The following is a 13366-nucleotide window of genomic DNA, read 5'->3' as shown; positions in this document are numbered from 1 at the left end:
AATGTAATTGTGTGTTGCCTAACTTTTTATCCTTGGTTGCCTATAATTATTTAGCAGCTGATTTCGTTATGTCAGTCAAATTCTGTTGTTGTGGTTAATACTTGGGCTAATATTTCAAGATGAATCGTTTTGAATATACCGAACCTGCCTTAAGCCCTAATGAGTATTTCTTAGTTAAAGAAAATAATGCGAAATTATATGATGGTGATCAAAAGGTACATTTGAGAATACTTATTCATATCTTTATAATGTAGTTACACTTTTAGACTAATTTCGAGGGAGGAATGGTCCATATAACAACCCACAGAATATTTTGGGGAAAACCTGGTCATTTTGCAAATGGCCAAATTTGCCTTGCATTGCCTATTCAATTAATAATAAGACTTGATGAAGAAGTGCCAGGAACATTCAGCTTTAGCAAAAGTAAAAAAATTGTTCTTTATTTGAAAGAACCATCACCAGGTACACAAATTCGTTATCACAAATAATATTTTTAAATAATACTCCCTATTATAGATCGCAATGAAGGTCCACAACTTAACAGCATTTATAATTTTGTCAAAATATCATTTCGAGATGGCTATTCACAACAGATTAGTATTGCTTTGATAGAAAGTATAAACAAAAGAAGATGGGAAATGATTGAGACTCCAACAACAAGCGCAATTGAAGAAAAACCAATGCCAAATATTAAACTAAGAACAGGCATAATTGGCATTGAACGAAGTTTAATTGAAAAACAAAAAGCTGCAGATGAAAGTATCAATGTTGCATTTCAAGATTTGAGCAAACTGATGACAATGGCCAAGGACATGGTTAGACTTTCTCAAAATATCTCCACGAAAATACGAGTAGGCCAAACGGAAAATTGTTTTTTTTACCATAGTATATTCATAAGTTTTATTTTTAAGGAAAAGCAAGGCGATATAACTGAGGACGAGACAGTGCGTTTCAAATCGTATTTGATGAGTTTGGGTATAGATGACCCTGTAACAAGAGATGCATTTAAATCGGATAATCAGTATTATAGAAGTTTAGCTAAGCAAATTTGTGATATAATGGTGGATCCCATTGAGGAGATTGGAGGAATGATGGTTCTGACAGATATTTATTGCAGAGTCAATAGAGCCAGAGGTTTAGAATTGTTGTCTCCTGAAGACGTTTTGAATGCTTGTAATTTGATGCAGAATATGGATCTGCCATTAAAACTACATGTATTTGACTCTGGTGTAAAAGTCCTTCAACTGGCTTGCCTTGACAGTGAAATTGTTGCTGAAGGAACAGCAGAATTGGTATATATTTATAATTTAATATTTATTTAACTTGTGCATAAATGTTAATAATGATTTTAATTCCAGTTAACGGAGAGAGGATCTTTGAATGCCGAAGAATTAGCTCAATTCTTGGGAATATCGGTAATTCTAGCCAAAGAGCGGTTGCTGTCGTCTGAGCGTTGCGGCAAATCTTGCAGAGATGATTCCATAGAAGGCCTACGCTTTTATCCAAACTTGTTTTTATTGCGCGATTAAATTGAGAACAAAAATATATATATGTATACTTTTATATTATAGTTGAATAAACTTGTTATTTATTTCTACTGCATTTTAAATAACGTCAAGGCGATAACCACCAGAATTGACAATTTGCCAAGTAAACTATCCAAAAATATAATGAAAACATTAAGTAACTCGTGGCCACGCGTGTCGTCATTGGCGAATTTGAAATATTCACGTGGTGCCATATTTTCCACGGATCAAACGAAAATAAACATTTGAATAGTTCACGCAGTTTTGCCTTCATATAATTTCGTACTTTGATTTTCAATCGTATGTTCGTACCTACAGTGTTTTGTTGCAGAATATTCATTGCTTAAATGAATACTATTTCTCGGTTAATTTGTTCTAATTAAGGATAAAATCAAATATGAAAGATTAATTATATCAATACATTAAGGACCAAAGATTGTTTGGTGTGTATTGGAAGCAAAGAGGGCGCTGGTGTAGAAGGATTCTTTTCAAATAAGTCAGAATCTCAGCTTGTTACTGAATGACAGTTGACGTGTAATTTCAAACATTTACCTATGTTTTGCCATTGTTTTCTAAAACACTGGGTCATATTTTAAAATATTTTTGTATGCATTTTTACATTCAGGCAAATGGTTCGAGTAGGGTTTACCTATGAACAAGTTTTGTGCGCAATTCAAGTTCCTGGAAGTGCTCGCATATAACCTAGAATAGCAACAATTTCACAAAAAAATGGACACGCCAGATAAAAATGTTTCCAATACAGAGTTTAGTAAAGTCTTCAATGGCGAAGGCAATATTGTGTATTATGGAGTTCATATACCAGTGGATGTACAGATACAGGATAATGATGAATACTGGCAAGTTTTTGAAGACAAGACAGATGCATTGAAGTTGGTAAAAAAGTACAAGAAGGCTAGATTCAAAGCTTTCAATTTTTATCATGAAGCTGTGGAATTTGCCACTAATGGATATGAACAAGCCAATAACATGAGTGTTGATGGTGGCTTTCAAAAGACAGAGCATGTACAAAGTGTTGGTGAAAAAGCAAGTCAGTTCAGAGGACCTACTCCACAGAATATAGTTAAGCTACGCAAGGCCATGGAATGTGGTGATCTCAATTTGGTGCAAAAAACAATATGGGACAACCCCAGATATTTAATTGGTGCTGGAGACACACCATCAATCCTACAGGTGATTTATCTTAATAAATATAACATATAATTAAACTGAATTTGTTGCATTTGCAGGAAGGATCAAGATATAATGGACTTCATGTTTCATCAAAATCAAAGAATGGAGACATGTGTGAATTAATTTTGAACACTATATCAAACATAAAATTTATTAAAAAACTATACGTGGATGACAAGAGCCCAGAGGAAAGAGCCAAAATACTACTTGATTTATATTTAAATACTCCAGACAAAGGTTCCCATGAAACTCCATTACATTTTGCTGTCAAATTTGGTGCTATCAAATGTGTTGAAGTTCTTGTGTCCTTCTCACAATGTGACAGAAATCTAAGGAACAAACATGGAAAGTTGCCAAGTCAAATTATTTGTGATAGATATGATGGACCTGATGCAAGAAATTTAAGTGACAAGATATCAGCATTGTTACAATATAACTATTATGTACCAGTCCTAAGATCTGAAGATAATTGTGCACCTCCTCTTATTGGTCAACCATTTTCACCTTGCAGTCCACCTGTAAGTATAAACGAATTATTTTACTTAGAAATAGTTCTTCAAACAATTGTTAACTATTGTTATTTCTTTATTAAATTTGTTTTGCAGAAATTAAACTCAGATCCTAGAAGTCCTAGATTAGAGATTCACGCATACGCAGGTCCGATGAACAAAGAAGGTGCCGATAAATTCAGAAAGATGTGGAAAACGCCGCCGCGCAATGGTAACTTCGGTAAATCGGTTATTTCTAATAGATTGAATAAATCAGACTCGATAACCAATATGCGGTTACGTGATCACGAGAAAGGGCTCGAACGTTGGGGAAATAATTTGGCCAAAACGATGTCTGTTGGTTGGAAGGAGTACTGGCCTTTTTTGGACACCTTCGTAGATATTACTTCTGAGGAAGGATTGAGGCAACTGGAGAATTACTTGGCCGACAAAGCTGCAAATATGTATCGAATGTCTCCACTGTCGTCCAATAGTTTACAGTCACCTGTAAATGAGTCTGGAACAAATTCTCCGCCAAAAGCTTCTTGCATTGCTGACATAAGTCCAATGACGGAGCTATGTAGGGCACTCCAAACATGTTCTATAAAAGATAATAGTCGACGGTTGTCAAACGGTTTTGATAAGATTCAAGAGACTCATAGTGATTTGAGTCCTTTCTTCTGCCTGGATAAATCGTTGCAAGTATTTGCAAAAAGAATATCAAATGACATATTACATCTGCTCAATGTACAATACGATACTTGCAAAGTGATAGAAACGCAAGTGAAACAATTGCAATTGTTAATGCTAAGTTACATGGACGATAATAGATTTAGGTGCATAGATTTCCAGTTGGTACATTCAAGGCTCTCATATCTGATCAAGATGATCTTGAAGCAAAACCTTAAAAAATTTACTTTGCTAGAAAACATGCTGGACTTGTGGATGGAATTTTGCAGTAAAAATTACGATTGTTTTTCATCGGACGATGAGGGCGTACAGAATACAGTAGTACATATGAAGAATCAGCATTCTATGTGCATTTTGAAACATGTGCAGGAGTTCATTTCCAAGGATTACATGATGGATGAAGTGGAGAGCGAAGAGGACTGCGTGAAAATTTGGAAGGAAATGAAACCGTGCTCGTGCGCATGGAAGAATAAAGGACACCGAAAGAATCATGGAAACAAGCGGACCAACAGTTTAAAGTTTCGAAACCCATTTAAACAGGAATACTCTAGGAAATTATTCCAGGAAGATAATACTGGTAAGAACTGTTTTAATTGAGTCATTATATGAATTAAAAACAACAATTATGTTTTAGCTCTGAGCATTAGTAATCAGAAGGTAGCTAGTTCGGATTCATCATCATCAGACGATGAATACTTTACACCTCCGTCTTCGCCAAGTTTATTGGATAATAAATCGGACGATGATGAAAATTACTATGAGACTCATCTTCCAGACATCGAGATATTCATAGAAGGGTATATATCAAAAGTATTCCTATAAATATTGTGCTCAATTCTTTTCTTCGTTACAGAGACTTTCCAACAAAAGTAGATGCTGCCGTTTATAACGCTCTCAACTACGTTGAATGCAAATTGAATTATAAAGATTATCCTAACATATGCAACTGGCAAAATGCAGTCAGCCTGTATAAAGAGAGCGAAAGAAATAAGTAAGTAGCAAAACATTTAATTGAAGACCATTGTTTTAATTTTTTGTATTAAGTTGGGGAAATGTGAGCGTTGCCAAATGCAAACTAGACATGAATACATCGTTGATGTTGACATCGACACCAATTAAATCGACTTTCTGCAAGACTACGATGGATTCCTCACCACCATACACCCCGCCCAAATCCTGGCTTCGAATCACCGGTGCTAACTCGCCTAGGGTTAGCATAAAGAATCAGCAAGGCAATGTTAGCTTTAACTTGTAAACGTATATTTTCATTTTATTCTATATATATATATTCATTTTTATTTTGTACTATTTCCTTTTAATACTTGTTTTATACATATATATATATACGCAACAAGATTATTTTTTTTAATTGTAAATACGTTCTACCACGACATATATTTTTTATATTGTCTAACATCCTAATTAAATTATATATTAAAAAAAGACAAGACTGTTTCTCTATAGTAAATGGAGAGAAAAGTATTATGCAGCAATTTGTGTTTGATCATTGAATGTTTGTTTCATTAAAAATGAAATTCAGTTATATATTAATTAGCCAAAGATATATATTTATGTTTTTTAAAGCTGCTCGTCAATAAAATCAACTCCAGGTTACATTTTGAATTTATTACAATAAAAAAACAAACAACAAAAATAAATAATAATGAAACAATGAATAATTCCTTTGAGGTCTTCTGTTAACTTTCATGTTTTGTAAATTATGTCTATTTTTCTACGAAATAAATGTGAAAAAAAAAATGCATACATAAAAGGTGCAGTTTCTGTTTGTTACTTTTGATACCAAATGAATAGTACTAATAGAAACGTTAGAACGCAAGGCACACCAATCACGTCAAATCCGTTTTCCAAATCACCTAAATGAATTACCAGCAATGAAAATATTCTTTCGCTTTTATTAAAATACAATTTCACAATTGATTTTAATTTCCTTTACACTTACCATTTTTCACTACATCTTCTTCGGAATCACTCTTGATTCCTGAACTGGTCATTTCTACACCGGACAGAGACGTCTCTAGAATCAAAGCGCTCGATTGGCCGGATTCCGCTCCACCTGTATTCTCCGGTTCTATTTTATTTATGACGAATTCGTAGTCGGATGCTGTTTTGATCGGCAGATCCGCTATTAAATTTTGTACTTTCATCCTGTCTTCCGTTTTGTTGTACATTAAATTTTCATTGCTGCCCCGAACGAATTGGAAAGTCGGGCTGGCGGATGTTCCAGGGTTGTTGAATAATTTAGACAGATTGTCCCGGATCGTGGCTACGTTTATCTGGAAGTCCTTCATTATCTTGTTCGTACTGGGCTGGGCTGATCTCATGTTATAATCCTGGAAGTGTTTATCTATCTGATCACTCTCCTTTTCCAGTACTTGCAGACGTTGTTTCGCTTCATTTAAAATAGCATCAGTTGGGCTAATCTCGTCTGAGCTACTATTTACTTTATGCTCATTCTTTTTAGCATGTCTTTTTTTAACATCTTTATGATGTGAAAGATTGTTGAAGTGTCTTGGAGAATATGGAGTTACTGTTGAACCTAAAATAAACGGAAAAAACAGAAATTAGAGAATAATTATTTATTGTAATTAAGAAAAAAAAATATTTAATTTAATTTTTACCTTCTTCACCACCTCCACTATATGAAGCTATTCCATATCTCGTTCTACTACTTAAGGTTGTTAGAGATGGAGCTGCAAGTGATGGTGGTGGTGGAAACAAACCTTGGCTCCTTTGAATGCCATTCAATTCCTGCACCCTAATCTGCGAGTCTTCCAGCTCCCTCATTAATGTGCTTGTCCTTACTGCCAAATCTTGGATCCTGGATAAGTAGGTCCTGTTCTGATCACACAGGTCATTTACTTTTACCTGCAACTGAAGCACATTCTTCTTCAGAACTGCATTCTCCATATTTACAGACTCCATTGTTTGCTGGCTCTTATCTACTTTGCTAGCAGCAATAAATTCTACTCTTTGATTTGCTAATTCATTTTCTCTATTGTTTAGAATATCCTCTTGCATCAGAAGTTTTTTCTCCTTTTCCCTTAGAGACTCTTCCATGCTCTGCAAATCTTTGTATTTGAATTGAAGAGAATGTGCGCAATTTTTTAAATTCGATTTTGCACTTTCTAACTCCTCATCCAGCTTCTTTTTCTCTTTCTCAAAATTCTTTTCAGCTTGCACCAACTTCTTCTTGTATTTTTCAACTTTTTTATTGCATTCTTCTTCTAGGTCCTTTTTTATTTTATTCACCTCATCATTCTTGATCTCCTTAATTTGATGCATCTCAATTTTGATTAGGGTCTTCAAGTGATCAATAATCTGCAATGTGATTTCTGGTGATATCTCAGCTATCTGCAGTATCTCCACAAATTTCTGTAAATCTGCCTCAGTTCTATCTTTAATTAGCTTATTTAAATTAGCTTTTGATTCTTTGTTCATGCTCATTGTCTTAAGAATGCAGTTCAATAGAGATTCTTCATTGGTGCTAGTATAATTGTTGGAAATAGTTTTACCTTGTTCTGAATTCTTAATAATTCCCAATGTCTCTAATATATCCCACATATCATTTTCAGGAAACCGATACTCCATGATTTCATCATTAATTGTTGGAAATATTTGGCCTAAAGGTACCTCAGTTGTAAATACTGACAAGGCATAGTGGTATTGCTTCTGCAGCATGTACTCTGCTATCAGTAAATTCAGAGCTTGACTCTTTGGTGAGATTTCCTTATGCTTGTTGGTTATCACAGTTCCAAGTGAGGTGTCCTTCAATATTTTTATCATTTGCGTCCTCAAGTGAGCCCTTAGATCCGTCAAAATCCCTTTATCCTCAAAATAATCATAAAGAAGCCTATGGAAGTCATCCTGTGACAGCACACTACCAGTTGGCGAACTCAGAGCTGGCGTTATTTCTTCTAATCGATCGTCCATCGTTTTATACTTATTATTCTGTGATGAAGTACTAGAAATTTAATGAGATGAACGAAAATTTTAGACACTACATAAATATGTTTGTATTTGATACAAATTTTTCAAATTTTGACGGCTGCATGAATTGCTGCCAATGCTTAGCAACCATAACAAACAATGACCAACCAAATAAATTACATGAAATTGGGAATATTAAAAAAAATAAATACATTTAAATATATTTTTTTATAAAAAATATGATCCTATTATTTTAATGCTATTAAATTTTAGAACAAAATTGGTTTCTACACGTATGTGCGAATTATGCAACTAAATATGCACATATGTATTATAATAAAAGTAATCATAATTTGTAGTGTTTAAATAAAGTATTTTTTATCAATTAATTTTAATTGAAAGGTGAAATGGAACACATATAGACAATTATTAATTGTTGGAAGGAAAGTCTGCGGTCAATAGCCCTTTACATAAATTATACTTATTATTAATTATCTCATGAATATTTACTGTTTTATTATTTAAATTACATAACATTAATGCCTAACATTTTAATGCTTATGTTTAATGTGCATGAATTAAAGCGTCTTTCACTATAGATTATTTTTTATTAAGCACAATTTAGAAAAGAAATTAAGTAAGAAATAGTTAACAACTAATTCATTTAATTTCAACGTTAAAACTTTATACAGAAATCGATGATATAATATATTATTGCATAATATTTTTAGGATATGTTCAAAATTTGTATTCATATTTCTTTGTAGAAAAAGTTATTGTTTGAAAATATATTTCACAATTATATTTATTTAATATTGGAAATATGTTAGACAGAATTTGCATTAGTGAAACATCTAGCTGAAGTAACTTCAGTATTGTAGGTGAAAGCATATTTTTAAGGGTCCAAATTGATAAATTATTTGATATAAATAAATAAATATTTTTTAATATAAATAAGAATATTTATTGCAACAATAAAAAATAAATTCTTATATATAATAATAAAAATAAAATAAAAAGTCGTTTACTTCAAAGGGCTATTGACCATAAGTCTTTCTGCCCTGTTTTTAATATATTAAATCGTTTATTTTTTGGTTTTGTATCTAATAGTAGAGTTACTATTGAAAGTCCACTTTTTCATATATCGAGATATTTAAGGGTTTACGTTTGAATCAATTTAAAAATATTGGTAAACGTTAATCAAGTCGTGTGATGTTTTTTACACTATAAAACTGTTAAATTATATATGTAGAAAAACACGACACTGAAAAATTGACAACAGATGAATCCGGGTTGTTTTTCTACACATACCTATTCTTCAGGGGGTCGCATTTTTTTTAAGTGTCGCTCAAAATGTTTGAGTAATGCTAGAACTTGGTTATATTCAAGAAAGTATATAAATAATAAAATAAGTGTATTTTTAATATTAAAATGTTTTAGATATTAGAACTAACAAATATTGTTTTATAAATAATATCTTGTACTTTCTATGATAACATCTAAGTTGTATTCAAAAACATTTGATTTTTTCTAGTTTGTTGTTTTAAAGGAAGTCCATCATAACAAATGAAAGAGGTTCAGCGAAGTCGTTGGACAATGACAGTGTTAAGTAAATACACAGTCAAAGGAAATAGTGGAATCGCATAGCATTAATATGCTACTGAAGTTAACCTACAAGACGATAGCCAACCAACAAATTAAAAAGAAGAAAATAATGATAATAACTTTAATTGGAAAGTTTACCAAAATAATTGTCAACCGCCATTAGATTTAATTAATGTTGGCAGGAATAGATTGTAAAATAAATATACGATGACATAATAAAAAATGAATATGAATATAGGTAATTCAACAATCAAGCGATAAAAAGAAATATGCACGGTAGATAACATTCTTTCCGACCTAAAAAAATACTATATAAAGTGAATCAAAATTAATTTTAAGAAAAAAAAAGAAAAGTGATTAAGATGAAGCTGCTAGTAATCGCTCTTTGTTGCGCTGTTCTCAGCCAACAGGTTATATGTCAGGAATTATTGGATATCAATGATATTTCAAATTGCTTTAGAAATATAATACAAAATGGGTCGCCAGAATTTGGCATACCGATTTTGGATCCACTAAAAAGTGAATTAAGTATAGATTTAGATGCTTTCGAAATTGAGTTAGTCAGGTACTTATAATTGATACACTAAACTTTGTATATATATTTTCATGTTATTTCTAAAATGTTACAGTGGTGCTCTAGACCTTAAAAACTTATTGCTTCGAGGATTTTACGATTTTAATTTAGAAGATGTCGATATCAGCATTAAAGGAAATGAGTTAACGCTGAAATTTAAAGTGATAGAACCGAGTTTAAGCATTGATGCTGATTACAATGTGAATGCACATATAAATGGGTTTCCCACAATTGGAAATGGAAATGTAAATGCAATTATTGTTGATTTAGTTGTGTTACTTAACATCACAGCTGATCGGCAAATTGGGAATATTAAAGTTGAAAATTTCCAAATCAGTCCTACAGTTGGCAATGTGGATGTAAGTTATAAAAAAACTATTGACATACAATTTTTATTTAATTAATAATAACTATATTTTCAAAGTTTCATTTCGACGGAATATTGGGCTCTTTGATCAGCGAGGTATTGAATACTTTCATCAACAATAACTCAAATCAAATTGGTCCTATAATTGGAAATTATTTGAAGCAAATACTTAATAATGGCAAAGGCATTGAGTATGATATAAATGACATTATCAATGTCATCTTTACGGAATGCATTAAACTTTAAATGTTTATTTTTATAATTACAATGAAAAATTACATAATATACGTCAAACTTAGTTATAAAATTGTTTAATATTATATATTTTTTTATCTTCATGAATTACCCTACTAACTGTTTAGCATCTAATAGTAACTTTAAATATTAACTGTAAATTAATGTACTTTTTGTCACAGGATTTTTCAAAATGTAAAATACTTAAATACTTTTCATTATCAGCGAACTGTTATGAATTAAGTGTTACAAACTGGCAATTTGTTATTGTTTAGAATGAGCATCTGGTTGTCGCGTCGATTATCGAAAACAAATAGAACAATTTTCCGGTCAATACATTTGAATCCAATTCAAAATCAATTAATTAACCGTATTTGAAAAACTGTGAAGAATGCAGAGCGTGCATTTAAATTGAACTAAATTGAAATTTAAACATTCTGTTTACTATAACTAAACGTGAAGGGACTCTATTTATAGCATTCTGCATAGGCCGTTTCAATGCTACGATAAGCGACGACTTAATGTTATTATTAAAATAATTATTTGCGGCGTGTCCATTAAAGGTAAACTGGAAAAGGTAAAGGCGCAGAGGAATGGATCCTTGAGTCATTCCCAGTAATTAATACGGGTTTTGAAATACACCATACATTTACGTTCGTCCACGATAAAATTGTCATTGTTTACCATACATACAAAATCGCTGACCTCTTTAACACGCACACAAGCGTGAGCAAACAACGGCACTGAAACAGTAACAACAACAACAAAAAAACAAGGAATAAAAAAAGGATTCGTTTCAAGTGAAATCGAGATGCTCCATATAAACATTTTTTTTTGCATCTGTAACGTTACATGGAAATGCATTTGTTTTCCCACAGAACCGCGAATATAAATGAAGCCAATGGCTGCAGACGCGTTGTGTGATGTAATGTCAAAGGTAATTACGCAAGCTGCAAAATTTTATTTCACATCACATAATTCTTCTCCCATGTGGATAAAACTAAATTAACTTGCGTAATAATTTTTCCATGCTAAACTTTTTTTCTTGTTCTATTCGTTGCAGTACGTGCAATTAAAACAAAGTATCCGCAGGGAATAGTTGGAACGTAATTTCCTTTATTAAGCTTTCAGTCATTTAGCATAGAATTAGTTTGATAATAACGAGCACTCTTTCACTGATGGTGATGGACGGCAATGACCAGGATAATTACGGAGGTATTTGCCATGTTCGACATTAGTTTCCTATTAGGGATTTCGGCAGGAAGGAATTTGATCAGGAAATTGTTATATCATATCCATACACATCGCGCCAGGGCGTGGACTTAATTAATATCCATTTGATGTCGAGACGTAATTAACTTATTCATTGTTTAAACTGAATTCTATTTATAAACTCCTGTGACATTGTTCGCATGTGTCGTTATCGAATTTATCGATGCATTTGGGTTAATGTGATTACTTAACGTTGTTATTATTATTTTTTTTGTTGCTTTCATAACAAAATTCCACAAACTCGGATTGATGTTTCAGTTTCTTTACTTGCAACATGCACATTTATTTGTTTATTAATTTATTTATATTTCTATAAATAACTTATTTTCCAGTCACAAGCCACGTGCTAATGTAAATATTTTTCTGCATTATGCAAGTTCAAATACTTTGCATAGTTTACAACAATATAAATGTTACGCTCCATACAACAAAAATATTATGATTAACTTTTTTACAAAGAGTAAAAATAAATCATTCTTACCATGTGTTATGCTATGCTAAACGAAAATCTTAAGTTTTTCTATTTTAAATATTATCAAAGACAGTAAATCACCGGTTATCCGTGGAACGTTAAAACATCGCTATTATTTGCTTTAAAAAAATAATATCTTTGAATTTATATACAAAAACAAAAACACATTTTTGATCATTTTAAATGGTAATCTGTATATTTTGATTATTTTCCTTTTAAAATTATTTATCAAACGGTAATAATAAAAACACAGATAAAAATCTTCAATAGAAGAAAGTTATACAGTCATACTTAGGTTAACGTTACATCTGATAATGAAGTTTCAATATAACGAAGTCTTCAATTTCTGATTGGTTTGTTAACCAATTTAGTTTTTAAGCTAATCGGAATTATCAATAATAAATGTTGAGAATGCTATTTTTTGTTACACCATTAAAAATACAATTGAAACCATTTATAGTAAGAAGTTGATAAGAAATGCTTAAATATGGCCTAGAAGAAGAAAATAACATTAAAGAAATTAGAAATAAAGATTTAAAAAACCTTCTTAGTAACAATTAAGACAAAGTGAAAGAATGTTCTTCCGAAAAATGTAACTAACCCAAGCTGTCAATGATATTTAAAAAAAATACTGCGTATAGGCAGATAAAAAAGCACAAGTTATTTACAATTTCTTTATGAAGTAAAGTAAAGGAAACGTATTTCAAATAACAAAAGGAAAAATATAACAATTACAGAAGTCTTTTCCAACATAGCGCTATTTATGTGTGAAAACTAAAATTTATTTCTTACCAACCCAAAATTTTCAAATTTTAAAACGAAATTATGTTTAATCGAAGCATGCCTGTATATTGAAATTCTTGTTCATCGACGAAAAACATTCAGAAATTCAACATAACTACACAGAAAATAGAATAACTATTCATAACATGCGCGATCATAATTAAAGAACATGTAATAAATCACATATGTATGCTACTTGGAATATAATTTGCTGTA

The 13366-nt window shown here is 31.6% G+C and overlaps 3 protein-coding genes across 3 annotated transcripts; 2 read left to right on the top strand and 1 right to left on the bottom strand.

Annotated features, from left to right (window-relative positions):
- Positions 1-119: 119 nt before the first annotated feature.
- Positions 120-1547, top strand: LOC108567645 (vacuolar protein-sorting-associated protein 36). Its single transcript, XM_017928240.1, has 5 exons — positions 120-215; positions 267-462; positions 517-851; positions 912-1292; positions 1359-1547. Exons 1-5 carry the CDS (start codon positions 120-122, stop codon positions 1527-1529), a joined length of 1179 nt encoding a protein of 392 aa, XP_017783729.1. The 3' UTR covers positions 1530-1547.
- Positions 1548-1806: 259 nt separating this feature from the next.
- On the top strand, positions 1807-5203 carry LOC108567666. The gene is made up of 6 exons (XM_017928270.1): positions 1807-2717; positions 2774-3235; positions 3323-4472; positions 4530-4692; positions 4749-4886; positions 4940-5203. Exons 1-6 carry the CDS (start codon positions 2256-2258, stop codon positions 5148-5150), a joined length of 2586 nt encoding a protein of 861 aa, XP_017783759.1. The 5' UTR covers positions 1807-2255; the 3' UTR covers positions 5151-5203.
- Positions 5204-5294: 91 nt separating this feature from the next.
- Positions 5295-12419, bottom strand: LOC108567665 (oral-facial-digital syndrome 1 protein-like). The gene is made up of 3 exons (XM_017928269.1): positions 12377-12419; positions 6535-7877; positions 5295-6452 (listed from the first exon to the last, which is right to left on the bottom strand). Exons 2-3 carry the CDS (start codon positions 7844-7846, stop codon positions 5836-5838), a joined length of 1929 nt encoding a protein of 642 aa, XP_017783758.1. The 5' UTR covers positions 7847-7877; positions 12377-12419; the 3' UTR covers positions 5295-5835.
- Positions 12420-13366: the final 947 nt, after the last annotated feature.

The sequence above is a fragment of the Nicrophorus vespilloides genome, unplaced genomic scaffold (assembly GCF_001412225.1).
Source record: "Nicrophorus vespilloides isolate i.1.1-1 unplaced genomic scaffold, Nicve_v1.0, whole genome shotgun sequence".
Taxonomy (NCBI): domain Eukaryota; kingdom Metazoa; phylum Arthropoda; class Insecta; order Coleoptera; family Silphidae; genus Nicrophorus; species Nicrophorus vespilloides.
The sequence above is the reverse complement of the archived record's forward strand: the minus strand, read 5'-3'. Positions and strand labels throughout refer to the sequence as shown.